The sequence below is a fragment of the Anolis carolinensis genome, chromosome 6, assembly GCF_035594765.1.
Source record: "Anolis carolinensis isolate JA03-04 chromosome 6, rAnoCar3.1.pri, whole genome shotgun sequence".
NCBI lineage: Eukaryota > Metazoa > Chordata > Lepidosauria > Squamata > Dactyloidae > Anolis > Anolis carolinensis.
Genome location: NC_085846.1, coordinates 100,323,185 through 100,349,133, shown reverse-complemented (window position 1 = coordinate 100,349,133; position 25,949 = coordinate 100,323,185). Strand labels below are relative to the sequence as shown.

At 39.4% G+C, this 25,949-nt stretch overlaps 1 protein-coding gene across 2 annotated transcripts in view; it reads right to left on the bottom strand.

The window, feature by feature from the left end:
- yme1l1 (YME1 like 1 ATPase) overlaps window positions 1–25,849 on the bottom strand; it is a 27,966-nt gene extending 2,117 nt beyond the window's left edge. Inside the window, exons 1-18 of one of the 2 annotated variants that reach the window (XM_003222080.4) lie at window positions 25,664–25,849; window positions 22,862–22,993; window positions 21,132–21,294; window positions 20,261–20,359; window positions 18,931–19,040; window positions 18,065–18,215; window positions 17,726–17,833; window positions 16,875–16,957; window positions 15,138–15,228; window positions 13,547–13,699; window positions 13,029–13,161; window positions 5,360–5,422; window positions 4,781–4,893; window positions 3,970–4,125; window positions 2,283–2,434; window positions 768–894; window positions 592–665; window positions 372–458 (exon numbers count right to left, since the gene is read on the bottom strand). In XM_003222080.4, coding sequence (XP_003222128.1) covers window positions 372–458; window positions 592–665; window positions 768–894; window positions 2,283–2,434; window positions 3,970–4,125; window positions 4,781–4,893; window positions 5,360–5,422; window positions 13,029–13,161; window positions 13,547–13,699; window positions 15,138–15,228; window positions 16,875–16,957; window positions 17,726–17,833; window positions 18,065–18,215; window positions 18,931–19,040; window positions 20,261–20,359; window positions 21,132–21,294; window positions 22,862–22,993; window positions 25,664–25,696 — 2,028 coding nt within the window. In that variant the 5' untranslated portion in view covers window positions 25,697–25,849. The remainder of the gene's footprint in view (window positions 1–371; window positions 459–591; window positions 666–767; window positions 895–2,282; window positions 2,435–3,969; window positions 4,126–4,780; window positions 4,894–5,359; window positions 5,423–13,028; window positions 13,162–13,546; window positions 13,700–15,137; window positions 15,229–16,874; window positions 16,958–17,725; window positions 17,834–18,064; window positions 18,216–18,930; window positions 19,041–20,260; window positions 20,360–21,131; window positions 21,295–22,861; window positions 22,994–25,663) is intronic. The other variant, XM_003222079.4, reaches the window with a different exon arrangement.
- Window positions 25,850–25,949: the final 100 nt, after the last annotated feature.

Here is a 25,949-nt window from a genome sequence, read left to right as displayed (position 1 = left end):
ATTAAGCAATCAAAATAAACAAGGAAACTAGAAAATGTATACTAAAACTGTTTCCAGAGTCACAATTGAAGAAAAACTGACAATTTTAGTTGGGCTTTATTCATATACATTTTAAGAACGTATCAAGACAAGAGATGGGATGAAAATAAGGCACACAACATCATATGTGTTTGGGACAAAAGGACTATTGTTACCAGCAGAATGCCAATCACCAAAATTATTAACATAGTTTCAGTACACAAACAGGGCCATTCATTAACGTAAGAATAGCCACACAGTAGATTTACTACTTAAGGAAGTCAAGAGATAAAGTCAGCTATTAATCTTAAAAGACACTTATACTTCATGAATAAGAGAACAAGAATGATTACCTTTAAAAGTGTCCTTACTTCCTGTTCAATTGCAGACTGGGTTTCAGGACTGAGTTTGCCAGTATCTGTGTAGGTCATGACACCAAGCTGATAATTAAAAGGAAAGGATTGAGAGAAGTCACGAAACACATGTCAATTATTTGGCAGTTTAATCTTTCAACATTCTGAACATGAGGTAGCCAAGCAATGTAAGAAGTTTTATTTTTAAATACAATCTTACCTTCTCACTCATTCCAAATTTAGTCACCATGAGCTTTGCTATTTTAGTAGCATTATCAAAATCACTAGAAGCCCCTATTGAAAATAGCAGAAAAAATTAATTCAGATCACGAAGTTATATTATACATAAAACATGATACACTGACCTCAGATATTGTCATCTTGATTTCTACTGACCTGTTGTGATGTGATCACCTCCAAATATGAGCTCTTCTGCCACTCTTCCTCCCATGCTAACATCCATCTGTGCAAGCAGCTGAGATCTAGTTTCACTCCATCGATCATTTTCTGGCAGTAAAGACACCTTTAATAAAATTGTATGACAAGATTTAGTGTTTGCAAAACACACTAGATATTTACCATTCTTACTTAAGTTTGAAATAGCAATTAAGGGTAGAAGATGCCAACTGCTTTGCTGCTCTGAGACTTATGGTGATAGTTTACTGCCCAAACCTGCTGCCAAAGAAGTGAATATTACTTATTTATTTCACTTATATACCACTTTTCTCACCCCTAGGGGGTCTCAAAGCGGTTCACAACATAATCAATGGCAAAATTCAACATCTAGCATCTTTGTAGTATCAAGGGGCATCAAAATTCTTGGTTTTTAACTGGTACTGCTGTAGGCTATGTATTAATGTAATTTGAAGTGAGGAGAGGCTGCCCCCCAGTGAGCAACAAGGTAAACAACAACTACTAGCCATCCCATGTATCCTTCTCCAGTCTTCCATTATATTGGAGTGTCAAATTCATTTTATGGAGGGCCACATTTGCCTTATGCTTGCCTTCAAAGGACTGTTAAACTCATGGATAGAGAATCCATGGATACAGAGGGCCAACTCATATTTCTGTATATATAGAGATCTTTGCTCTGTAGTTTTTATACAATTTGGGTCCCCAGATATTACTGAACAACTACTCTTTCACTTTTGATTATCTGCCATGCAGACTGGGGATAATGGGAACTGCAACTCAACAGCCTTTGTGGCTCTGAGGTTGGGAAAGATTAAATAACATTTTAACTTCAGACACCCTATCCACAAGCTGTGTATTTAAATTCAAACCCCACTATCCTGATTAAGCAGAACAAGCTGCAGCCTTCCAGATGTAACTGTATCACAACTTCCATCAGCTCTAGCCATGCCTAATGATGAGGAATACAAGCACTGTTGTCCAGCATCTAGAGGGTCACATAAAATGACATGGCAGGTTGGATTTCGCCAGCAGGTATTGACTTTGCCAAATATTATTCCAAAACCTCATCCTTAATAAAATTTCACTCTGCACCCAGTGACCAAAATCAATGGTATAATTTTGCACCCAATAACAAGAACTAGGATTTCCTCCCCTGCCCTTCTTGCCTTCCTTAGTGCTCAAATCATGTCGTAGAAGCACACCCCTAGAATCTGGCCCCTACAATATCCTAACATCATGATAGCAAATGTGAACTTTATAGTCTTTGATGGATGGCAGGTGCTGAAGATTGGAAGAAACTACTGTGTGTGAGACACAATAGTTACAGTAACTTTTAAAAGTTGCAAGATAAAGATAAACTCCCAATGATTATGCTGTGGGATTTTAAGATGACATATACAACATTACAGTTTTGAGAATTTTCTCAATAATCAGAAGCTATCCAATGACCAAACATTAATGCAAAAGCAGGTATTCTCTATCATTCAAAATCCTCACGTGTCCAAGCGTTGGTCCTCGTGGCATGATTGTTGCTTTGTTTATCGGCATTGCATCTTTTGTATAATAGGCAATGATGGCATGTCCCGATTCATGGTAGGCTGTAATTGTTTTATTTCTATCATCAATTTCTACACTTCTACGCTCTGGGCCTGAAATCAAGGAAAAGCATAAAACGTAACACAAAATGTTATAATTTATAAATGCAGCATGCAAAAAAGTGCTGCCTGTACTGTACATATCTCAAGGTTCAATTAAGCAGGCAAACTGCCTTCAAGATTATTACTTTTCACTCACTTCATATTAAATTTCAGGTGTCCCCCCCCCCCCCCCCCCGGGTCTGATAGGCAGGATTATTTTTAGTATTTAATTGGATTTTTTTGAGGTTCCATGTTTAGACTTTATTTTATTTTTTGCACAACTGCAAATCTTGAGGTTGTCATAGTCACTTAATTCACTATTACTTTATGGGTTGTCAAACTAAATCTGTTCATATTGGTTCCAATACTTATAATTTGAAACCTACTGAGATAACTAGCATCAAAAAAGGGATTATGTTGGGCCATTCATGTTTAGAAGGACTCCTGGACAGCCACTCTTACTTTCAAGGGCTCTTTTAAGAGATAACACTTTATAACAGATGTTGTGTTTGAATTTAAGAAAAAAAAATTCACCTTAAAACCTTCTTGTCAACCCTGCAAACAGAACTTCATGGCACATAAACTCTGTTCTTGGGGCTCTGGATAATATTTTTGAACTCACATAAAATTTAATATAATTGCTGTGAGCTGGATGAGATTTTTATCTGACAGATAGATAGCAATTTGTATTAAATTTTATAGTTATAATCTTGGAGAACTATTTTGACTGTGAATATTCCAAGAAAATCCACACCATCAACCAATTTTTTAAAAATGCAATCCATAAAGGAAAACACAGACTATATTTCATTAGCAAGGTATTAAAATGTCAAGAAAGGAAAATGGTAAAAACAACCAAAATGTATCAGAACAGAAAGAAATTGGGGATACATGTAGACACCAGTCAAGAGAATGAGCAATTAGGTATACATTTTAATGCCTTAGTGCTAAAGAACGGTAAAGATTATTTGGTACAGGGAGCAGCTGATATATTCTTGCCCCACTCTTCAATAGTAAAGGCCAAACATTTAGCATAGTCATTATTACCTACTACAGGAGGAGCCCCCAGTGGAGTAGTGGGTTAAAGCCTTGTGACTTGAAGGTTGGGCTGCTGATCTGCAAGCTGCCAGATTCAAATCCCACCCAAGGAGAGCGCAGATGAGCTCCCTCTATCAGCTCCAGCTCCATGTGGGGACATGAGAGAAGCCTCCCACAAGGATGGTAAAACATCAAAAACATCCAGGCGTCCCCAGGCAACGTCCTTGCAGACGGCCAATTCTCTCACTCCAGAAGCAACTTGCAGTTTCTCAAGTCGCTCCTGACACGAATAAAAAAAACCTACTACAATGAAATGCCAATTTGAGATTAAAATGTGTATGAACAGAAAATCTGCCTTATGAAACCCAAAACTAGTCGTTCTCAAAAGCCATATAAAATATCTCCAATTTCCTTGACAAAGGGAGACATCATATTTTAAACTACCTGTAGATGCCTTATTAAAGTCAGTATCAAAATTCTGCCTTGTCTACCACAGGAAGAAAACCTACCCATAAGAATTTTGTCCTTTGAAAATTCTAGCTCTTTCATTGTAACCATATCTTTTCCATCTACTGCAGCTTTTAATGCAGCTTGGTTCACAAGGTTTTCCAGTTCAGCTCCAGAAAATCCTACTGTACCTCTGGCAATGATTTCTGGATCAAGAGCTGTATGAATAGGAAGACATTAAAACTTAATTATGAAGTTCTACATCAGCACGAATAATAGTCTTCCAGATGAGAATGCACAGTAAGCTCAAAGCTATATGTGTTATACCCATTTTTATTCCAAGAGAAAATCCATTCCTTTACTGGCAATATAATCATAAAATGGATAAGAGTTACAGAGAACCAAGGATGAAGTTGAGGTAGTAACTATTTAAAAGGGAAAAATAATTTCTTCTACCAATGACCCAAGCAAATCTATGAAAGCACGAACAATTTGCAAATACAAGAGGAGACATAGCAGTTATGAATTTGTACAAATTAGAAGAAAAGAATAAAATTACATTATTCTATCTATGATACATGTATTTACGAGTTCTCATACAAAGTCCTAGGCTAAATTTAGGAGCACAGAAACTTTGTTGCTTCAGGTGTTTTAAACTGTAGTTTTCTCCAAGTAAGGGTTTATGGGACATGCGACCTGAACCATATGGAGGATGCAAGGCTCCAGACCTGCGTGAATGGATTACTTTTATAACTTAACATTGAAAATGTCCTGAGCTTCAATTATGAAATCTATATGCATATATTGCCATGTTACCAGGAATTATAAGAATCTTTATCTCACAAAAATAAGTATATATATATTAATACTTACACTCATCATACTTTATTTTGTTGAGGTACCATTTCAGAATTTCTGTTCGGCCCTTAACATCTGGCCTAGGAACTGTAACTTGCATGTCAAAGCGGCCAGGACGTATTAAAGCACTAATTGGGGAAGAAAAACAATTCTTGTGAATCATAGAGCATATTTAAAATCGTTAACTAGCACATTTAGAAGACGTTATTAAACAAAGAAGAAAGAATGTAATTGGTAAAGCATGCCACACATACTCAGCGGATATATTCCTAATGTCAACTAATGGTTAGTTCAAACAAGCTCTAGCACCTATTTTTTAGCTAATGTTATGCATCTAATATTGCTCTTCTCAAACAGGCTATTACATTTATTTCTATCTTGTTTTCATCTCTTAAAGAGACTCAAAGCGGCCAGTGTGGGTAGCTGCTTTTAGTGCTGCCTTCAAAGATCATAAAAACGTGAGCAGAAAGTATTAGTAAGTCCTTTCCATTATTCATGCACCTGTGTTATTACTCAACATTTTCAAAATCATATATGCACAAAATCAACCCAAGCAAAGTTACATTTTATGCATATATACGCACACACACATACTTATCTAATGCTTCAGGGAAGTTTGTTGCACCAATGATGATGACACCTTCATTAGGTTTAAAGCTAAAAGATAAACAAACATGAGAACACTGCTTTAGTTATTCTAATATAAACATTTTATGTAGTCTTTTGGGGGCCCTTAACCAGGTGAGTGAAGTCAGCAAGGAGGGACAAAACCAAAAGTCAATAGAGATGTTTCTTTTCTACCACCCTAAATAAAGCTTGCCCTTTCTTTTATCTCTCTGCATCAATGGACTCAAGGCTTTTGTTCCTTCTTTCCTGCAGTCATTTCCTCCTTCTCTCAAGAAATTAAATTTTTGTCTTTCATAATTTCTTCATTTCCTTTCTTGTATATACAGGAGAAGCAATCCTTTCTTTTCCATGTGTCCCCTAGTGTACAGAGCCACTGTATTCACCTCTTTCTACAGGCTCGAAAGGATGGCCCCAGCTACTTTCTAAGCAAACATTATGTATCAGCTCTAATGAGCGCAAGGATGTACAAAAAGTAGTTATATAGTTAAAAACTGAAAGTTTTTTAAAAAGTGAAAGAAACAAGGTTCTTGGACTATGACACTCGAGAAGCAATTACTACTGTACTCTAAAGTCCTGCACCTGTTTCCAGTACAGGCATCCCCCACGTTACGAACAAAATATGGGCCCCTTCTACACTATCATATATATTTCAGATTATCTGCTTTGAACTGGATTATATGGCACTGTAGAAGGGGCCTGAGTCTTTAAGTTTATTTTTAAGTTGAATTCGTATGTTATGATTGAGCCTCATGGCTCTGTTACTGACAGACGTGGGCGTAAGACTCCTCGAGAGTCAGATACTCTCGAGGAGCGAGAGAGAAAAAGACTGCGAGACATATTTGCAGCACCATCTGACGAGGAGTCTTTCGAAGGGTTTACGGAGAGAATGGAGGAGGGGCTGGTTAGCTCAGAGGAGGATGAGATGGATTGGACTCGGGTAAGGGAGGAAGTGGGTGCCACTGGCCATGATGGGACAGAAGATGAATGGGGACCTTCAGGATTAGACCCATGGTTTAGCTGGAGGGATGGGACGGGATCCACAGCTGGAGATGCTGTTGGGCGTAGTCAGAGGTGTTCCAGCTCTGACGAGGAAAGTGATGAGGAAACGCCCGGGTTAAGGAGGACAGCTGACAGTGATGAAGATTTGTAACTGGCATAAAATGGGGCTTGGGAGCAATTGCAAATTGCGTTGGGCAAGGTAATCTGGGCAAACGCTTGGGATCCGTGTGTGTGTGGGACGCTTCCCTGAAGACTTGTGTGCTTTCCTGTGCTGTGACGTAAGTTGATTGGAATCCAGGGTCAGACGGCGGGAGGGATTGTGTGGGCATTTGTTTGTGCAAACCTGTGCTTACTCTTATTAGCTTGACCTTCCGTCGTCTTCTTGACGGACGCCATCTCCTGCTTTGAGAACTCGGACTGAACTGACCACGGCTTGTCTTCCCCCCTTCTTGGACTTGGAAAAACTACAAACGTCTGCTTCTGGCTTTGATCTACGGAACGGAACTGGTCTACTCAACTGCTACAATCCTTGGCTGATTTACTCGTGTTGGAGATCCTGTCTGCTGTGTGTGTGGGGGAGCGACGCAAGTTACTCTAAGCACAGTGTTGGCAGCAGAGAGGAATCTGCTGCCAATTAGTTGCATTCTTTGTATCTTTTGTTCCTTGGCTTTCGTTTCGTTTATACCCAGGCTGAAGCAAGCAGTTTGTTTTTACCCGGATTAAACTCCGGTTTAATCCGGTTTATCTTTTGAACATTTACTTTTGCCCCTTTTTGCTCCTAAAGGCAAAAACTGCCTGGCCCTTGTGTTTTACGGGCATTTTTGAGTTCTGTAATCTAATAAACTCTGTTACTTTGAATCTTGTGGCGTTCTGTCCTTGACAGATTGCCCAACGCCTCCATAAAAAGTTTATTGCAGCAATAAACCCGTCAGGAAGACGATGGATGAGTTAAGGGCCAAAGTAGACCAATTGCAAACGGCTTTTACCGTTATCCAAACAGCTCAGGCTGTGAAAGGACATGTTTTGACTCCTGAACGCTTTGACGGAACCAGGTGCAAGTTGCCAACCTTTTTGGCACAAGTGGAGCTTTATTTTTCTCAGCTCAGTGCTCATGCTTTTCCTACAGACACTAGCAAGGTGGCCTTTATTTTGAGTTTGTTGACCGGTCCCGCAGGACAATGGGCCACTAATTTAATTTTGGGAAATGACCCAGTCAAGGACAATTTGAATAATTTCAAAAAGTTGTTAACTGATACTTTTGGGGATCCTCTCCGCACGGAGAACGCTGGGTGGGCTCTGTATCGGTTGAAACAGGGAAAGGGGACTGTTTTGGATTACTTAAATAAGTTTAACCTGTATCGCCACCAGCTGGATTGGGGGGAAAATGCATTCATGCTTTTATTTACTGCCGGGTTAAGTGATATGCTCCAGGATGAATTAGCACGCTTGGAGCCGGCTGAAAGCTGGGACGCCTTAGTAGCTAAGGTGCTGCGTTTAGACGCAAGGTTCGAGGCTCGTAAACACTCAAAAGCAATGTGTGCGCCACCCATGCATGTAACCAGGGCACCTGTGGTGATGGGGGAAGAGCCCATGGAGCTTGGGGTCTTTAAAAAGCTGTCTACAGAGGAAAAGAGCCGTAGGAGGCAGCTGGGCTTGTGTTTGTACTGTGGGAATGCTGGGCATTTTGCCAAAAATTGTAATGTGAAACCTTCCCAGCTTTCGGGAAAAGGCCAGCCCTAGTGCGACGTGAGTCCAACGCACTAGGGCTCCTCAAGCAGTCAACTGAGGGGAGGAAGCATGTTTTCGTACCCATTACATTATCTGTTGGGGGAAGGGAACTTGTTTCTACTTTGGCACTGCTGGACTCAGGGGCTACGGTCTCCTATGTAGATATTGAGTTTGCTAAGAAGCATGGCATTCCTAGAGTGCGCAAGGCATGCGACGTGTGGGTGGAAGGAGCAGATGGGAGACTGCTGGAGACTGGGGTGGTTAACCATGAAACCTCAGCAGTAACGTGGGAGGTGCAGGGAGTAACGGGAACGTTTGTGTGGGATATTACGAGCTTGCCTAGATATGATGTGATCCTGGGGATGGATTGGCTAGCTGTAGTAAACCCACAAGTAGATTGGGCAACACGTAAAGTGATCTTAAAGAGGCAGGATTGTTGCACTCTAAATGTTACTCATTCTGATATGGAGGGAGTGCCTGCTGAGTATGGGGAGTTCTCTGATGTATTTTGTAAAAGAGAAGCGGACAAATTACCACCGCACAGGCCATATGATTGCGCCATCAAGTTGGCAGAAGGTGCGAAACTGCCAGCAGGGAGGCTGTATGCCTTGACTGTACCGGAAAGGCAAGCTTTGCGGGAGTTTCTAGATGAAAATTTAGCCAAGGGGTTTATTCGCCCATCTAGTTCTCCAACTGCGGCACCGGTATTCTTTGTAGCCAAAAAGACTGGGGAACTTAGGTTGGTCTGCGATTATCGGATCCTAAACAAATACACCATTCGGGATAGGTACCCGCTGCCTTTAATCTCGGAACTGTTATCAAGGGTGCAAGGGGCTAAGGTCTTTACCAAGCTTGACCTGCGGGGGGCCTATAACTTAATCCGTATACGGGAAGGGGATGAATGGAAGACGGCATTTAACACGTGTTTCGGATGCCACGAGTTCCGAGTCATGCCTTTTGGGCTTTGTAATGCTCCTGCGGTATTCCAGAGGTTCATGAACGATGTGTTCAGGGACCTAATTGACCAATTTTTAGTGATTTATTTGGATGATATCTTGATTTTTTCTAAGGACGAGAAAGAACATCGTCAACATGTCAAGCAGGTTCTGCACCGACTGCGGGCTAATGGGCTTTTCGCCAAGGCTTCCAAGTGCGTCTTTCATGTGCCTGAAGTGGAGTTCCTAGGTCATGTAGTGTCAGGTAGGGAACTTAAAATGGACCCACATAAGGTTGACGCCGTCAACTCATGGCAGGAGCTGAAGACTAAGAAGGATGTACAAAGGTTCTTGGGTTTCGCTAATTACTACCGGGAGTTTATTCCGAATTTTGCAAAGCTCACGGTACCTTTGACGCAGCTTCTGCGCAAGAAACAGCCATTTGTGTGGGGGCGGGAAGCTCACGAGGCGTTTCTACAACTAAAGTCTAGTTTTCAATCGGACAACATACTAACCCATCCTGATGTTGACAGACCGTTCGTGGTAGAAGCGGACGCTTCTAGCTACGCGTTGGGGGCTGTATTGTCTCAGAAGGATTCCTCAGGGACCTTGCGTCCCTGTGGATTTTACTCGCGGCAACTAACACCCTTCGAGCAGAACTATACCATATGGGAGAAGGAGTTGTTGGCGATTAAGGTGGCGTTTGAGGTGTGGCGGCACTGGCTTGAAGGGGCACGGCACCAGATCGTGGTCAGATCTGATCACAAGAACTTAGAGCACTTGCAAACAGCAAAGAAGTTAAACCAGCGTCAAATCCGCTGGGCTTTGTTTTTCTCCAGGTTTAACTTCAAGGTGCAGTTCGTGGAGGGGAAGGCAAACTTGCGGGCCGATGCTTTATCCCGCAAGCCGGAATTTAAGACCAATGAGCAGGTAGTATGTCAGACCATCTTGCCTACTGCCTCTCTGTGTGTTGTAAATAATGAGCTTGGGTTACATGACCAGATCCTTGAGGCTCAGAAGGATGATGTGTGGACTCAGGAGCAACTGATGCTGCTCTCTGCAGGTAACCGTACCATACTGCCGCATCTCCAGGATCAAGACGGGGTATTGGTGCGTAGGGGGCAGGTTTACGTACCAGTAGGGACCCTCAGGTTGGAGGTGATTAGAGCCCACCATGACGAACCCATGGCTGGGCACTTTGGCAGGTTCAAGACCGTACAGCTTATCACCAGGAGCTACTGGTGGCCAAAGATGCGGCAAGACATTCTGCGCTTTTGTGACAGCTGCGCCGTTTGTCAGCAGAGTAAGACGCCTGTTGGGCGCCCTAGAGGGTTGTTATCGTCTTTACCTGTTCCGGAGAGGCCATGGCAAATCATTTCCATGGATTTTATTTCAGATTTGCCTAAGTCTGGGGGTTATACTTGTATTTGGGTGGTGGTGGATTTATTTAGTAAACTGGCTCATTTTATTCCTTGTTCAACCATTCCGGCGGCCCCTACGTTGGCCTTACTATTTACAAAGCACATCTATCGTTTGCACGGAGCACCCGAGGTGATTATTTCAGATAGGGCTCCGCAATTTGTGTCACGCTTTTGGAAACACTTCCATGAGTGTTTGGGGACTAAGTTAAACGTGTCTTCAGCTTTCCATCCGCAAACGGATGGACAGTCGGAACGGGTTAATGGGCTCTTAGAGCAGTATCTGCGTTGTTTTTGTTTAGATCAACCCACGGCTTGGGTAAAGTGGTTACCGGTGGCGGAATTTGCTTACAACAATGCGGTGCACACGTCTAGTCAGCATACGCCATTTGAGCTAACTTATGGTTTTCACCCACGGGGAGGTGTGGCGCCGTCGACCAATGTGGTCTCTTCGGACCCTGTGTACCGCTCTTCGGAAATGGCTGCATTGCATGATGTTGCCCGTCGCTTACTGTTGGAAGCTAAGGCAACGCAGAAGACTCAGGCTGACCGCCACAGGCAGGCAGGGGAGGAGTTGGAAGAAGGGGATTTGGTGTGGTTATCTTCCAAACATATTAAACAGGCTGGGGGAAAGTTTGCGCCTCGGTATTTGGGTCCCTTTCCTATCGTTAAAAAGATTTCTTCTGTTGCGTTTCGTTTGCGTTTACCGTCTAGTTTAAAGGTCCATCCAGTCTTTCATCGTTCGCTGTTGAAACTTGATACCTCTAGTCGTCGTGGTGCTATAGCGGAGGGTATCACTGCCACTTCTCCGCCATCGGGGGAGGAGGCCTTTGTGAGAGGGGATAGTGTTATGATTGAGCCTCATGGCTCTGTTACTGACAGACGTGGGCGTAAGACTCCTCGAGAGTCAGATACTCTCGAGGAGCGAGAGAGAAAAAGACTGCGAGACATATTTGCAGCACCATCTGACGAGGAGTCTTTCGAAGGGTTTACGGAGAGAATGGAGGAGGGGCTGGTTAGCTCAGAGGAGGATGAGATGGATTGGACTCGGGTAAGGGAGGAAGTGGGTGCCACTGGCCATGATGGGACAGAAGATGAATGGGGACCTTCAGGATTAGACCCATGGTTTAGCTGGAGGGATGGGACGGGATCCACAGCTGGAGATGCTGTTGGGCGTAGTCAGAGGTGTTCCAGCTCTGACGAGGAAAGTGATGAGGAAACGCCCGGGTTAAGGAGGACAGCTGACAGTGATGAAGATTTGTAACTGGCATAAAATGGGGCTTGGGAGCAATTGCAAATTGCGTTGGGCAAGGTAATCTGGGCAAACGCTTGGGATCCGTGTGTGTGTGGGACGCTTCCCTGAAGACTTGTGTGCTTTCCTGTGCTGTGACGTAAGTTGATTGGAATCCAGGGTCAGACGGCGGGAGGGATTGTGTGGGCATTTGTTTGTGCAAACCTGTGCTTACTCTTATTAGCTTGACCTTCCGTCGTCTTCTTGACGGACGCCATCTCCTGCTTTGAGAACTCGGACTGAACTGACCACGGCTTGTCTTCCCCCCTTCTTGGACTTGGAAAAACTACAAACGTCTGCTTCTGGCTTTGATCTACGGAACGGAACTGGTCTACTCAACTGCTACAATCCTTGGCTGATTTACTCGTGTTGGAGATCCTGTCTGCTGTGTGTGTGGGGGAGCGACGCAAGTTACTCTAAGCACAGTGTTGGCAGCAGAGAGGAATCTGCTGCCAATTAGTTGCATTCTTTGTATCTTTTGTTCCTTGGCTTTCGTTTCGTTTATACCCAGGCTGAAGCAAGCAGTTTGTTTTTACCCGGATTAAACTCCGGTTTAATCCGGTTTATCTTTTGAACATTTACTTTTGCCCCTTTTTGCTCCTAAAGGCAAAAACTGCCTGGCCCTTGTGTTTTACGGGCATTTTTGAGTTCTGTAATCTAATAAACTCTGTTACTTTGAATCTTGTGGCGTTCTGTCCTTGACATCGTAAGTCGGAACAGGTACATATTTAAAGTGTAACTCCAGTCAAAAATATGTATTTTTTAAACTTTGGATAGCATATGGAAGGGTCAACACCCCTGTGGAATTTGTTTTGCTGTCTGTGCCCCTGTTCAGAAGATTTCACCTCATTTCATGTCTGTGTGATAATTGGATTTTGAAAAAATTGGCTTGTTGTGGAAACAAGGATTGGTGAGAAAGCTTCAGTTGAGACACCTTTTCCCCATGATAACTCTTTCAGGTGTGAATTTCTCTTCCGAGGGGTAATTTCTCTCACTTCCTGTTGTCTCACACCTGTTCTTAACTATAAGTTAGATGTTTGTAGCTTGGAGACTGCTTGTATTTGGATGGAATTTTGCCCAGAACACTGACAAATCTGGAGAGATTACTCATCTAGATTGGCCCTAAATACTGAAATATTCCCTTCCTAAGGTACATATCTGGTTTCACATTATTCCCATCTAAGGCAATACACTAAGACCGATGTTTTTGTTTTACGCAGTTATAATGAACACCCCCATCACATAAAAAGAAAATGACTATTTACCCATCCATTTCAGCAAGGAGCTGATTTATAGTCTGTCTTGAGTACGGATGCATTGGAGACTCTATTCTTTTGCCACCAACAGAATCTAGTTCATCAATGAATATAACACAAGGTGCATTGGCTTTGGCTTCCCCTAAGAATAAAGATGTCAGATTAGTTCTTAATGCTGCAGTACAGTATTTTATTCTCTTTATGTTTTCAGTGAGATTCATGAGCTTTTTCGATCCTATTTTTCCAATAAGAAGAAATTTGACTGCTATTGTTACTTTTCCAAAAGAAATACAGTCCACTCTGGATTGGACAAAGCAACAAAGTGGAAAACTTATTTCAAATTGCAATGGGTCAAACAAAATTCAAAATCTTGATACAATACAGACACTGAAAAAATGTTATTCTGTGAGACATATCAAGTATTACTTAGACACAAAATTGATAACACTTGTTCCGTTAAAAATGTGCCTGTCAATACCCCTAATAGGAAAAAAAAATAAAACAAGAGAAAGCTAAGTTGAACTTACTAAACAGGTTTCTGATACGACTGGCTCCCACACCAACAAACATCTCATCAAATTCAGACCCAGAAGCATAATAAAACGGAACATCAGCTTCTCCTGCCACAGCTCTGGCAAGAAGGGTTTTGCCAGTACCAGGGGGTCCCACCAACAGAATACCTGGAAAAATAAAGGCATGGAAATCAAAATATATCAGAATGTTTGTGCCATGTTTTGATTTTCTCTCTCTTAAATACAGTAGTCTCACTTATCCACCCTTTGCTCATCCAATGCTCTGTATTATCCAATACAGTCTGCCTCCCACCCAGATCCACAGCTGTTTCTCTAGGCAAGCAAGGATCACAGATTTGTTTAAAATCTTCACAGGATTGAACTTTTTATGGATTTAACTTCTGACAATGTTGTTACTATAAATTCATTTTATGCAATTCTATCATTATTTTTAGTCAATTTTTTAGTAGTCAATGTTTTTGTAGTCAATGTTTTCAATACATTGCAATGTGTTGGTGCTAAATTTGTAAATACAATAATTACTACATAACGTTACCATGTATTAAACTGCTTTTTCTGTCGATTTGTTGTAAGACATGATGTTTTGGTGCTTAATTTGTAAAATCAGAATGTAATTTGACCTTTAATAGGCTTTTCCTTAATCCTTCCTTATTATCCAACATTTTTGCTTATCCAACGTTCTGCCGGCCCGTTTATATTGCATAATTGCTCTTTGGACATAATAATTGCTCTTTGGATGTAATAATAATAAATAATTTTATTTCTCACTTGCCTCTCCCCACAGCACGAGGCAGGTCACAACACAATCAAAAGCACATAGGTAGCCCAATCTAGAACACATTGCAGAAGTCTATCCTGAAGGTTACCAGTGCTATCCTGAAGCTGACCGTTGCATCTACCTGGGCTGATATTTGAAGAGACGGAACCAGGAGCACTCCCAAACTGCGAACAGTCTTTTAGGGGGAGTGTGACCCCATTCTCAGATTAGGACCCTTGATGGCAAGCACCTGTTTTGTCTAGATTCGGTTTCAATTTGTTTTCCCTCATCCAGCCCATTGCCTGCTCCAGGCATTCATTCAGAGGAGACAATGCTATTCTTAGCTAAAGTTGTTTTTGAAGGCATGGAGAAATATATTGGGGTGTCATCAGCATAATGATAGCACCCCGCCCCATACTTAAGATGATCTCTTCTAGTGGTTTCATGTAAATATTAAAGAGCACTGGGGATAGAATGGCACCTTGTGGGATACCACATAACAGCCCATTTCAGCTTGGCTTACAAACAGGATAAATGTAAAGGTTATAAATGATTTGTAACAGAGAAAAATATTATCAGCACACTATTAAAATATCATTGTATCAAGAAATTTTATTTTTACTTTGTGACATGGTCAACAACAAAGGAAAACTGGTGAATCAGACACAAGTTCCAAAACATGAATAAGTGCCACATTCATTGACTCAATGGACTCAAATAAAACTAAGAGTTGTACATTCCCATCAAACAACTTGCCAATAGGGTTGTTGTATGTCTTTCGGGCTGTGTGGCCATGTTCCAGAAGTTCCAACAGCCAAGTTTACTTACCTTTAGGAAGTTTACCTCCCAGTACAGTAAATTTTTGAGGATTTTTCAAGAATTCAACTACTTCTTGTAACTCTTGCTTAGCTTCTTCAACCTATGTTCAATTAAGTGAAAGAGATATATTTATTGATGAACAGTATCAAAAATTTAAGGAATACAATTAAGGTCCACAATAATTTTCTTTGCCCATAACCTTGAAACATGCACATCAATGCTACTTGAATTTTTCTTAGGAAATGCAAAGCCCTGTGTACTTTAACTAGTATTTTCCTCTGAGCATCCAAAGTACTTTGTATGTAGGTATGAATTTATCTCTGTTTCTGACATATAATAAATCAAGCACACACAACTATTTAGTATCAAAACATACAGCAAAATGAGTTCCAAAACAAAAGTACACACTGTATAAAGCACCTAGAACTACAAATGGATTCTTATACTCAATCTCAGGTTACACTTCTGAAAGCCAGAAATGAAACACCAGCTTTGACCCTGTATAAGCTAATGTTTTAACAATTTAAAAGGAAAACAAACCAGCAGTCTCTTTCAGCATAAACGAAGCAACAGATCTTTTTTTGTGAAAATCTAAAATTTATTTATAGATTTTTTTTTCTATGATCTGTTTTTGGTGAAAATCAGCAGGGACTGAATAGGAACTAATATGAGAAGTGAAAGTGAAAAGGATTTAGGTGTCAGTACTCACTGTGAATATTCATTTTTGGCTGTGCAGAACAGCAATCCATGAAGAACTGTGTTATATCTTGTTGTGCTGCTTTCACAGATGAGAAGATATAACCCAGTACCCTGTGGATTCCTCCTTTGCATGCAACCAGAGAATTGGGATAAACTTTCATTTGGCCAGAATGGAAAAAATGACATGTTTCCAGACCATCAGTAATAAAAGAAACAGAGTAGAGTGACAAATTTTAAGAGAAGGTAGAGATATGCATGTTAGAACCAATACAAAAGAACGTACTTTTGTGTAAATCTGCCTTTATTTCTTGTTTATCCATATATCTTTGTCCCTATGAAGGTATTATATGCATAGGATACCTTGTTATCTCAGTTGATCATACTTTATCATTTTCGGGCTCTGATTATTTCAGTTCAACTAAACAAGGGTGGGGAAAGTGCCATCTGTGCACTACATGTGGCCATCCACAGCTGTTTTTGGAGTCCTAGTGAACTCTAACACCCCTCCTTCTCCCTATATATTATTTGCTTCAGAATGCCTTTCAATGCACTCTAAAAGAGTATGGAAGGCATCGCCACGATGTTTGGAAGCCTTCAGAGCCACCCAGAACTCGAGAATAATTTTTGCAAAATGTCCACTAAGAAACATGAGATGCATTTCTACTACATTTTGCAGGACACTGGATAACCTTAGGGCCACAAGAGGCTTTTTTTTTGAAACCCCAAACATCAGGAAAATATTCTCATGCCCCTTAGAGGCATTTGAGGGCAAATTGTGTCATTTTAATTAATTAATTTGGTATTGTTGTTGTTTAACTTCAAGTCATTTCTGACCCTAAGGTGAACTTGCACTGGATTGATCACAAACTCTGGTTTCCAGAGTCATAGCCCAGAGCTTAAAACACTAGAACATGCTGGATCCTACATATATACATTAGGTGTGGCCCTCCAGCATCTCCTAGAGAAATTAAGTGGATTTTTAGCTTTCCACAGTTGCCTATCCCTCCTGAAAAAAATACTCAGGAGACATCAAACATGTGAACTCACCCCTTTGACATGTTCAAAAGTGACATTTTTCATTTGAATAGGGTCTACTGCTGCATCAAGTCCAGATGTCGTTCGAAAACGTACTGTTGGCAAAATAAGCACCGAAATTAATGTATTTAAACAGAATTACGCCAACATCAATTGTCCTAATAATTTTCACCCCTCAACAGCAGCATGTATTACAGCTGTGCCTCCCTCTTATTTGAGATTCCCAGAACTGCTCAACTGATTATAAACTATTCTCACAAATAAAACAAGCTGCAACTAAAATAAACTTTTGTCTCCCCATGATCTATAAACTTTTAAGCAATTTATCACATTTAAGAACCAACATGAAAGAGCTTATTTCTGCATACATATTATAAATTCTGTATAAATACCACCTGTAAATTGTGAGTGCCATTTTTTCATTACCCTCAAAGCAGATGACAAATATTTGGGCTGATTATAGTGAAAAGTACAATGATATTGCCTATGATCTGTTAAGACACTCTAGCTTCACAGTCCAAATTGTCATATAAGTATTGACATAACCTAAGAAGTTAAATGAATTTCCGGTGTAAAGCTTTGGAAAACAACAAAAGGAGACATTACTCAAACTGCTAAAAAGTATTGCACTGAAGAATTGCATCCAACATGAGATGTATTTGATCAAAAGATAAATTATTTTCAATTATTACTAGTTTCAAAAAAGTAAAGTGCTAGATCTCTCCCATAGAGTAGCATATACCAAGAAAAATATTTTTGACTTTTTTCCATTTGCAATCTTAATTGAAATGGAAATGATCACATATCTGATAGAAAAATTCAAATATCAGTGAAGGATTCAGAAGAACGAAAATTTAACAAACCAGTATCAGAAAAGGAGCCTTTACCAGATAAAAATGGGGTTTTTGACAAACCATAAATACCAAGCAGCAGCAGAATGAGCAGAAATAGACGTGTTCGTCTTAAGGAATCTGAAAAAGAAAACAAGAAAGCCAGTAAAATAAACTTTCTGGATGATACAGATACCAAATTAAAGGGTCAAATAATGGAAGTACTGCAAAATGATGAAAACAACAAAAGGAGTATATAATTACTACGATATATTTCACTGAAGGGGAAGGAGCACAAAGAAAGCGAATTCACCATGTAATTTTCATTTTTTCATTTACACTGTAAATAGGTTTTTTAAAAGACCAACTGACCATTTGTCCGCTGTGTAAGTGCTTGTGCTTTCAGAAAACCCTCTGCAAACCCAGTTTTAAAGGCATCTTGATGAGCTTCAGGTATGTTTTTTGTTTTCATCAGTTTCTCTAAACTTTCAACTTCAGATCCTCTGTCTCTTAACAGAAGTCCCTAAAAATATGATTGAAGAAACTGATATAACAATCAATTCTTATACAAACAATGAAATAGGTTACTTTGCCCAAACATTCCAATGACTACATGCCTGCTATGTAACAGAGCACGGTTCATTCAAACTGCTGACTGGCATAGAATTTACACAGGTTAAAAAACTAAGTGTGACGGTATCTATCGGTAGGCATCTACATGTGAGTTTCCAAACTACAACACTGAAATTGCTTCAAAATACAATTATGTACTTTAGGAAGATATCTGTAGAAGAATTTCACACAATAATGCAAATAATGTTAGTACTGTATCCAAATCTCAACTATTTGGACATAGAACATTCTTATCTCTTAGATGAGAAAATGCTTAGATTAAGTAATTAAAATTGTATATTATGCTAATTTTAGTTCATTGTGTACGTATTTCAGAGGGGCTTCTCCTATTGTAAGATACACTGAAGACCCTCTTTTTAGGCACACTATCAAAGGAATAAAGAAACACATCTAATGTGATTTCCCCCATAATCTATCCTTTTTAGTCTCAAATTTCTAATTATATAATTATGTTTACAAATGCATACTCATGTCAATGGATAAGCTCATTTTATGCCATTTAACTGTTTTATCTCACTTTTGAATACATTATACTGACAGTGTATAAACTAGGCATCCCAGGACATAGAAAAGATTACCAGGGCACAGAAGTTTCTCAAGCTTACCTTTACAAATGAGGGAGCTACAGTTTCTGTTTCTGTTAATCTCTCTGATGTAGATTGCAGCCGTCTTGCTCTTGATTTCAGAGTCTTAAAGCCCCGAGACTGAATGAAAACTTAACATATATAAAAATGTGTTATATTTCAATATGGCATTTTTAAAAAAGATGCAGATGTGTGTTCAGCAGTTTCTTCCATGGTTATGTATCTCATATTTCAAATATTGAATGGTTTATAGATGAATCCTGCACTTAAAAAAGAATCCAAAGCATTATATAACTAGCTGCATGCTGGTTTGTGACTATGGTTCCAAAAGCAGTATCTTTCTATGGCAACAGCATAGGAAATTGACTAGATTCCAAAGCAGGTTGTAATGGTGCACCGGAAAGGGGCTTCTACTGTGAATATATGTCAAAACCCCACTGAATATGCTCCAAGGAGTTACTGGGATCTCTGGTACACAATTTCAGTATTAAAGGAACAATTCTAATGTTTAAGTCCCACATGTAAGTGATTATGTGTTGAATGAAGCAAACTCCCAAGGAAAAGGTTCATAAGACTGAAACCAACACTAGGTGATATAGCAAAATGTAACTGATTCATACCTGATTCTATTTGAGCAAGAGCTGTTTAAACAAGGCTTCTAAGTTTTTTCCCCTATATATTCTCACCACATAGGGATCAAGTGTATATAAAAAAGTGTTCCTACTCTTTCTAATGTATAGAAATTCAAAATACGAACTTATGTTGAGATTCCATGCATCCCTTGCTGCTTGGAAAAGTGCTAGTTTCCCATGTCAGCTTTTTGGCCTTTAATTTTTGTGAACATTTTGTTATTTATGCAATAAAGAAATGTATGATGATTTACTTGCCATTTTAACATTACATTAACGGATCCTTTTGGAAATCAGCTTTACTAACTTCTCAAACAGAGATGGGGGGAAAGCAGCTTGAGAACCTCATTTAGCTTTAGTCTTTTTCATGGCCCTCAAACTTCCTTAACAGCTCCATAAAACCTCTGAATCCTACATGAGCATCAGATTAGGTTTCAACATCTGCCCACCCCCCAATACAGAAAAGGCAACAAAAAGTAATTTCAAACTGCAATTTGGGAAGGAAAACGGTGCACTATGACCTGTTGTGGGAATGCATGGCTAAAACTGGCCTCTGCTCAAAAAATCTTTCATTTCCAGAAACAATGAAATTAAAAGACATGACTTCTTATTCTAGTGAATACTATAAAATAAAATACTGCAAGGTTTTTGTTGTAATTTTTTTTAAGCAAGTGACTTCATGTGATCAGCAGAGTGCCACTGCAAAAGTTCTTGCTGCGTACCTGGCCAACGCTGAAGATCTGAACATAGACTCTGTAATGGGCTAGGATGCTGTCTGTATAGGTAGGATGAACGCAAGGTGCTAAATATATCTGCAAAACCTAGAAAATGATAAAGAAGCAGTTTCATTTTTCTAGGCACTAAACTTTAAAAGTCAGCTCATTATTTTATAGATATTATAAGTTCAAAACATGAAATCAAAATGAGCCTGAGAAAATCTGAATCAGAACAAAGCAAAATTAAAAATTATAAAGTGAGAGATTTAGGTGTAGATAAATACTGTATAATTAATTCGGTTCACTTCTGAATGTACAGCTTGCTCCAATTTACTTCAACTTTCAACTGAGCCCTATTGGGGCATAATTTTATACTATGAGAATCTAAAAAACCAGACATAGTACAGTCATGACTAAGGGCAACCACAAACCATTAGAAAGTCATCAAATATTGGCCCATAAAAAGGATATTAACTCACATTTATCTACGTTAGTAATTTATAGCCTGAAAGAGAAGCCAGGACACAATATATAAAAACTTTCATGCCCAGATAAACGGGAAAAATGTACACCCTGGTTGGTTGCAATCTTGCATGTGGAACTGTGGTACACTGAATCATTTACCAGCCCACCACCCTGGGCCTACTGTGTGTGTGTGTGTGTGTGTGTGTTTGTATATAAAAAAAGAAATAAAGCTGGTATTAATTCTGGATCACTAATGGAGCTGAGGATCTCTTATTGGACAAACTGGCATAGAAATGAAACAGAAAGTACGTATCTCACAAAACCAGAGTATCAAAGGTGTGGTGTGCCTATGACTCAATTTAATAAGTGAATTAACTCATTCAGTATGCCAATGTAATTTCCTAAGACATACCATACTTATTTTCAAAGAAGGACTGTGAAGATATATAAGAAGTTTGCCAGTGTGAAGAGGTTTTGTTTCCTATACAATAGCCAGGAAGTAGCCTGTCCACTAGTTCATCAAGTTGGCTAGCTTTCAAGTCAGATAGTCCTAGGTCTCGTAGATTAAGTATTGGCTGCAAAAAGAATAGAGGGAAGTATTAAATTTTTTTAAAGAACAATATGTAATTCCAAAATAAGGTCCAACTGTTTTGAGTCCCACAATTTAATACAATTCCTAAAAGTAAAAACAAACTGGAAATCACCATTTCTTTTTTCATTGCATTCCTCTGATCCCTGTCTTCAGAGTATTAACATAGTTTCTTCAGTTATTTAAACTGTGTCTTTCCCCCAATATAATGCTTTCATCTTCATTTTACTTAAATATAAAAGAAAACAAGGCCTACCACATTCAAGCAAAAGCATTTTTCTAAATTGGTTACAAATATCAAGCATAATGAAATATTTTGAAATGTGCCTGAATGATAAAAATGGAAAAGCAACAGGTTTTTCATGACTGCTATGATTTGTATAGGACCGTTATCCTACAAAGTAATGGTAGAAATTATTACAGTCCCCAGAATGTTTCCAAAATAAAACTCTCAGCAACCCCAGCCAGGAGTGAAATGTGATGGTACATTTGTAATGGAGCAATGGTTCATATCCATGCTATAAAACAGGGGTCCCGAAACTAAGGCCCGGGGGCCGGATGCGGCCCTCCGAGGTCATTTACCTGGCCCCCGCCCTCAGTTTTATAATATAATATATTGTATATACATATAATATTGATAATAATATTATAATGTAATACAATATAACACTAATCATAATACCATATAATAATATTAATTATATATTCTATATTACTTATAATATTACTAATAATATTACAGTATAGTGGTATAGTTCAATGAAGTAATATATAATGCTAATATTGTGCTATGCTAATAATATAATATACTGTATGTACATATAATTTGTAAGCCACTCTGAGTCCCCTTTGGAGTGAGGAGGGTGTGATACAAATGTAGTAAATAAATGCAGTAAATAAATACATACATTAACTTGACTATCTCATTGGCCAGAAGCAGGAGCACACTTCCCATTGAAATCCTGATAAATGTATGTTGGTTACAATTATTTTTATTTTTAAATATTATATTGTTCTTTCATTGTTCTTCTTGTTGTTGTTGTTTTGCACTACAAATAAGACAAATATGCAGTGTGCATAGGATTTTTTTTTCAAATGATAATCTGGCCCCTCAACAGTCTGAAGGATTGTGGACCGGCCCTCGGCTTAAAAAGTTTGAGGAACCCTGCTATAAAAGGTACACTGTTTTATTCTTTAATCTCAATAGGCCTTGAGATTAACAGGACATACTCCAAGGGTGAGCAGAACTGCAGCCTCAAATGATCTTCTTTACAAAATAATGTTGCAGAGAATTTAACTCCACTTATTAGCAATTTTTATTATTTCCATGGAATAAACATTTTAAAAACTGCATGCAAAGAAATGCTTGCCTATGAAAACAATTATACACCTCAAAAATGTTATATAGTGGTCTCAGATACGGTAATATCAAAAACTAAACTAGCTATATTTGAGAACACTCTTTGATAAAAAAAAACACAAGAGAACAAAGTGATCACAATAAATAATATACCAAAATAAATAAATACACCACATTTCCCAAAAGTTCTTACCTCACTATTCTGCACATCAGATTCAGGCACTGCTTCCTTTTGCACACATTGGCTAGATGTTGCAGTGAATGATGGTGCCAGACTTTTGGGTGAATGGAAGGCATTGATAAGGTGACTCAAAGGAACTGTGACCTAAAATAAATCATAATATAAAACCACTGAACAACATATTCCTCCTTTAAAAAACATATGAAAGAGTTCTAATCTTGAATAATATACAATGCATTTTAAATATAAGCCATACTCAGCAAGGTAGGCAGCAGCAAAATAGGAATATATAAGCTCTTAAAAGAGATTTTTAAAATGCAGCATATGAAATTAAAGTCACTCCAAATTCATATTTAAATAAGCATTTAATTTACAAAAAGGACTTAAAAATTACTCCAGTGTATTTATTTTATTCGGTTTAAGTCCAAAAATATACTGCACTCGTTTTCTACATTAGACTAATATATTTTATACACTTAAAACATCTGTCATTTATGCCCAACTCAGAAACTAAAACTCCTGTTTGTACTGCAAAATAAAATTTCTTCACTATGCATATTTACAACATTGAATTATGAGTATGAATTGAATATTCTTTCTGTCTAACTGTTCAAGCCAAGTATTTTCAGAAAACTAGCAACTGGTATCTTCAGATACCTGAAGATGATGTTAATAATTTTGTAACTTGCCTCTCCTCAAGCCTCGAGCACAGTTAAAATACACAGATAAAACCTTCAGGTACTCATGGTGGCTTTTTTCCTCTGGCACCTCTCCTTCAGATCATTTCCTCATCCCTCTACTACATTAGATTGCATGATTCAGTGTACAAAGAGCATTCTCCATATTGAGATGTCCCCGCTGTTTCTGTTGTTGTTGTGTGCATTCAAATAATTTCTGAATATGTTGACTCTAAAGAGAATCTATCTCATGTGCAAATGCAGGTATTCCATACTCTGGGAAACATAGTAAATCCAAAACATTTCTGGTCACAAGCATATTGGATAAGGGAAACAAACAAACCTCTAGTGACTTATTAGCAAACCCAAGGTTTCAAGGAATTTTCCTAGATACTCAACAAGTGAAAAGATGATCCAGCGGGACTCTCTTGGCATCCTTAACTGCCCTGCCAAATGTTTGAACAAACCTCAGATGTATCTACACCAGAGAACTGATGCAGTTTGACACTACTTTTTACTGTCATGGCTGAATAGTATAGAATCCTGGGACCTGTAGTTTGGTGAGGCCCTAATACTATTTGGCAGAGATCTCGTAAAACTCCATGATTCCACAGCAAGGAGCCTTGGCAGTTAAAGCAGTGTCAAACTGCATTCATTCTAATTTAAATGTGTGTTAGTGTTATGTCTGTTTTTAAGATGTGTGTTTTAATTTTCTTGCTTTCATCTATGTATTTTAACTGTGCTCAAGGAGAGGCAAGTAACAAATAAAATAGCAATATTAAGAATAATTCTGCACTGTGAATGATTGCATAGCAAGGAGACATCGCAGTTAAAATAATAGTCATAGTAAAAAAGAATTCTACAATGTGAATGATTTCATAGCACGGGGCCATGGCAGTTAAAATAACAATGTTAATAATAATAGTAAGAAGAGTAATGTTTAGAGTGGTGTAAAGAGAACCGTCAGTGCCCCGTACAGAGATCACATTCTGCTTCACATTGTACAAGCCGAGTCTGAACTGTCACCTGCCGAGAAAGCCTATTTGAGTGCGGTGGAGAAAGGAAATTACACCAATGTGAAGCAAGCCCTGGTGGAATCAGAAATTTATTTCAAGATCAATATTAATTGCATTGACCCCCTTGGAAGGACGGCTCTCCTTATTGCAATAGAAAACAAAAATCTGGAGCTCATAGAGTTGCTCTTGAGCTTTAATGTCTATGTGGGGGATTCCCCGTTGCATGCCATCGGGAAAGAAGTGGTTGGCACTGTTGAACTGCTGTTAAACCACAAGAAGCCCAGCAGGGAGAAACAGGTATTTGGAGAAACTTCAATTTGGGAGGTAGTGTCCAGAACCAGCAACATCACCCCAACCCCAGAAAGCTCTTATAAAACCAGTATGTTTGTCTATGAGTTTACCTAGGGCAGTGGTTTTCAACCTGTGGGTCTCCAGGTGAATTGGCCTACAAATCCCTGCCAGTTTACCACTTGTTAGGATTTCTGGGAGCTGAAGGCCAAAACATCTGGAGACCCATAGGTTGAGAACCACTGCCCTAGGAGTTGAGAAAAGCAGTATATAAATGAAATAAATAAATAAAATGAATTATAATTATTCTGACATGTGAATGATTTCATAGCATAGAAACATGGCAGGTAAAGTAATAACAGCAATAATAGTAAGAAGAAAAATTAGAATTATGCCACCGTGTAAATGATTTCATAGCATGGAGCCATGACAATTAAAAATAATAATAATAACAACAACAACAATAGCAAGAAGAATTAGAAATATTTTGCCATGTGAATGATTTCATAGCATGGAGCCACGACAATTAAATAATGATGATGATGATGATAATAATAATAACATTAATAATAATAATAAAAAGAATTAGAATTATTCTGCCATGTGAATGATTTCATAGCATGGAGCCATGACAAATGATAATAATAATATCAATAATAGTAAGAAGAGCATGGAGCCATGGCAGTTAAGTCACGAAGGCGGCTCTCTCCCTCCCCCCTCTTATCTCCCTTCTTCTCATTCCTCTCCCCGGCATCCTAAGGTGGCCTTCACTACTCTAGACAATAGCGGCTCCCTGTGCCAGGCATTCGATCCATCCCCGAGCCTGTTTTTACCTGAGGTTGCACCGTGGTAGAAAAAGAAAACATCCTGCCCGGCGGCCGGGCTCGGTGGCGCAACTCCCGGCGGCCTCTCGGCTTCCGGGCCCGTCCTCGACCACGAAGGCGACTCGGGAGCGGCTGCTCCGCTCTGTTGGAAAATGGCCGCCTCCTTCGGCCGGCACAGGCGGAGAGCCGAACGCCGTTCTACGCGCTGACGTCACATCCGGAAACTGCTCCGGATGCGCCTCGCAGGCCTCTCCTGGGCCTCATTTCCGCTCGCGCTCTCTCTCACACACACAGA